General features: G+C 31.4%; 1 protein-coding gene across 1 annotated transcript in view; it reads right to left on the minus strand.

Annotated features, from left to right (window-relative positions):
- Nucleotides 1-3,667, minus strand: part of LOC107645820 — a 19,035-nt gene that overhangs the window by 3,566 nt on the left and 11,802 nt on the right. Inside the window, exons 8-10 of the mRNA XM_016349946.2 lie at nucleotides 2,510-3,331; nucleotides 1,554-2,291; nucleotides 121-951 (exon numbers count right to left, since the gene is read on the minus strand). Of these exons, the coding sequence (XP_016205432.2) occupies nucleotides 394-951; nucleotides 1,554-2,291; nucleotides 2,510-3,331 (2,118 nt within the window). The 3' untranslated portion in view covers nucleotides 121-393. The remainder of the gene's footprint in view (nucleotides 1-120; nucleotides 952-1,553; nucleotides 2,292-2,509; nucleotides 3,332-3,667) is intronic.

Below are 3,667 nucleotides of genomic sequence, written 5' to 3' on the forward strand. Positions count from 1 at the left end.
AATATAACAAGAAGAAAAATATGGTCAAACAACATTTAAGCATGCATGTGTGTAGATTTTGTTGCTATAATTTCTCTTTAACTAATAGACAATGATAGATATAGCAGAAATTTAACAAACCTTATCCATAAACATTTTGTTTATTGTTCTATTCAAGTCTGCCTCCCAATAATTTTGTTCATTATTTTCTTCTATTTGAACTTCCTGAAGATCTGGTGTGCTTGTGTTTCCCGTAGAGAAAATTTCCATTTGAGGACATTCTTTCACAAATACATTCTCCAACAATGGAAATAGAAGGGAGCATTGGCATGAGCAAAACCTATGCAACCTTGGTAGAGACACAAGTTCTAGTGTCTCCAAGCTGCAGAATGAAATTTCTTTGTCTTTCTCATTTTATTTTGCATTCACTATATCTTCTAGTAAATTGCACGATTCAACCGTCATTGTTGTGAGGTTGACAAGACTTTTGGCTGTTGAGCATGTCATCAAATTGGTCATTCTATTACAGTTTGCTACCTCCAAATGTGTCAAGTAAGTAAAGGTAACAGAAGAAGGCACCAAGTTTATCAGACTAGAACACTGATCAACATCTATCTTTTCAAGATGTTGAAGAATGGGGTCAATGTGAAATCCTTCTTTACATATATGATGAAGGTCATGTAGCTGATATAGAGTAAGGTTCCTTAGCTGTGTGCTAATTGTGACTTGTCCGTCCTCACTAGCAACTCTCTGATCATGAAATATCTCTATAAAAGAACTCCATTCAACAATTAGTGATTCCAAACTCTCTGCTTTTTCAAAAAACCAATATGGAAATGTGGCGCCTTCATTTTCAAATGTGGTCACTCTCAGACGTTCAAGTTTGTTGTATTGGTCCTCTGAATACATGCTTTGCAATATAACATCAATATCATTATTGTTCACTGTCAAAGCATTCAAATTTGGAAGTACCTGTTAAATAAAAACCAATACAAGTTATTACCCAAATAATATTAGAAATATATAGAAATCTATATTCCATTAATTATCATGCGAATATAAATAACAAAAAATAAAAATATCACAAATTATCCAACATCAAATATAGTTTTCGTAAAAAAGTTTTCAAAATACATTTTTTTTTTAATTTAATTTTGTACATGAGGCATTTATAAGGCATTTTATTTTTCTTTGATGTTACATAACGTCTACATTATTATGCGTAATCAGTTATGTATTATACACACGTTTTATTCGAAAAAAAAAATTATATCGATTAATAGAATAATTTAACCTATATTAAATTACGAAGTCTAGATTTTCCTTCATGCATTATTAGTAACAAAAGCTATTCAGCATGTATAAAAATAAAAATAAAAATATTTCCAATCATCCAATTTGAAAATATTGTTTGAGAGCTATACTACTGTCAAAGAGAAAAATCTTTGTGCAGCATCGCAAGAGTTTCTAGAAGAATCAGTTTAATTTCTAAAAAAATTAATGTTGATGCTAAGAAAAAGTTTTCAACTTGTGAAAGAAAAAGAAAGCTAAGATGAAATATTAATTGTCCATACCTCTTCAACTGTGAAAAGAGGTTGATGCACAGGGATAGAGATCTTCTCATCCGTAGTTCTTTCTTGGCAACTGAGATATGTAGTCTGAAATAGCCTCAATTTTGGACAGTCGAACACATTTAAATCTTTTAAAGATTCACATTGAATAGAATAAATGCAAGAAAAGAATGTCCTCAGTTTAGACATATTTCTTAGCCACAGTTTCCTTAAATGAGGAAACACAAATTTAATCATCTCCCTTGGCTCTCTTTTACTATCAACTATCTCTTCAATTCCACATCTTAATACTTCAAGGTCTTCAAGTTGGACCATATTTGTAGCCACAGAGAGTGGAAAGAGACTTTTTAAGCTTGGACAATCCACAACAGAGACATCACATAGATTTTGAAAGCTCAAAGTTGTACTAGGATCTTCCTTCCAAATATGCATCAAATTTGGAAGACTACCAAGAGTTAACTTTTTCAAAAGAGAATATTTCCTTGGCTTAGTTTCTTCAGAAAATGTTGAGTTCACAATATGAAATACAGCTACCAGAGAATGACAGTCTCTTACATCTAATTCTTCCAAATTCACAAGCATGTCTATTAAATTCGGATAAAAGAGCACATCTGATAAAAAGTCACACTTGTGAACCACTACCTTCTTCAAATTGTTGAATATATTATTCTGAAGTTGGCCATACCATAACTCTTTTAGCTCGGGATGTTCTGATAGATTCAAATTCTTGAGACTACGTACCTGTATATATTTGATAGTTTGTAAATTTATAATTCTGTGAACAAACATTAATCATATTTTTATTTTCATTTTGGCAAAAAATGGATAAATAATATAATAGATAGTCTTAAATTTTATTTTCAAGTTTAAAGTCACAAGTATTATACAGCAGCACTAGCCATCTGGCATCCAATTTAGTAAAACAAAGCAAATCCAGCGATTAGTGAAATAAAACATACCTTATCATCAAACATGTTTTTGATGGTGTCATTCAAGTTTTTCCTCCAATAAAATTCTTTATTATTCTCTGCTATTAACACTTTTCGAAGCTTTGGTGTGCTTATTGTGTTCCCCTCAGAGAAGTACTTCATGCGATCACATGCCGTAACTACTACATCCTCCAATAATGGAAACTTTAGGAAGCACTTTTGAGAGCAAAACCTACCGAGTCTTGGTAAACAATCCAACACCAAAGTTTCCAGACAGAAAAATGAAATGTCATTTGTTATCTCTTCTCCCTCTTTTGATATTATTTCCTCAAGTGAATCACATTGTTTTACCTTCATTTCTGTGAGCTTGGTTAGACTTCTTGCTGTAGGAGGTGAAAGTAAGTTTATCATGCTATTGCAATTTACTACCTCAAGGAAGGTCAAATAGGAAAAGGTAACAGAGGAAGGAACTAGGTTTATCAAACTTGAACACTCATCAAGAAATAAATATTCAAGTAGCTGAAGAACTGGGTCAATTTCCAATCCTTCTTCACATATATGTTGAAGATTTGGTAGCTGATTCAGTGATAACTTTTGGATCTTTGTACAATTTTTTTCATTTGGAAGTCTTTTATCTTGAAATATCTTCTTAAAGGAACTCAACTCAATGAGTAGCCACTTCAACGAGCTTATATTCTGCAGAACCTGATCGGGAAAAGTAGAAACTTCCTTCTCGTACCTAGACAGACTAAGAAATGATATATTGTTGAAGAGAGAACGTATGTTTTGGGATTGGAATAAATTGTCAGCATCCGCTTCGTCTATTCTCAAGTGCTCCAAGTTCGGTATTACCTTAAACATATATAAAATATAATTTACAAAAAGTGACTACAAATAAATAAATGTGAATCTAATGTTGAATAATTATAAAATGTTAATCATTCTCGTAATTTCCTACCATACTTTTCATTTTTCTTCTGGAATTTGGCATAGTGCTACAATACTTTCCTCAATTCTATCCAAACTTGCTAATACTATCTAACCATTAGAGATCACCAATCACCAATCCAGTTATTCAAATAATTAATTGCATATATAAATAGTTTAATTTCTAATATTCTCTCTTAACTTTTTGTAACTTAACTAGATATGTTTCATATTTTTCACATAATCAAATTCTCTTTTTAA

This window comes from Arachis ipaensis, chromosome B01 (genome assembly GCF_000816755.2).
Source record: "Arachis ipaensis cultivar K30076 chromosome B01, Araip1.1, whole genome shotgun sequence".
Classification (NCBI taxonomy): Eukaryota; Viridiplantae; Streptophyta; class Magnoliopsida; order Fabales; family Fabaceae; genus Arachis; species Arachis ipaensis.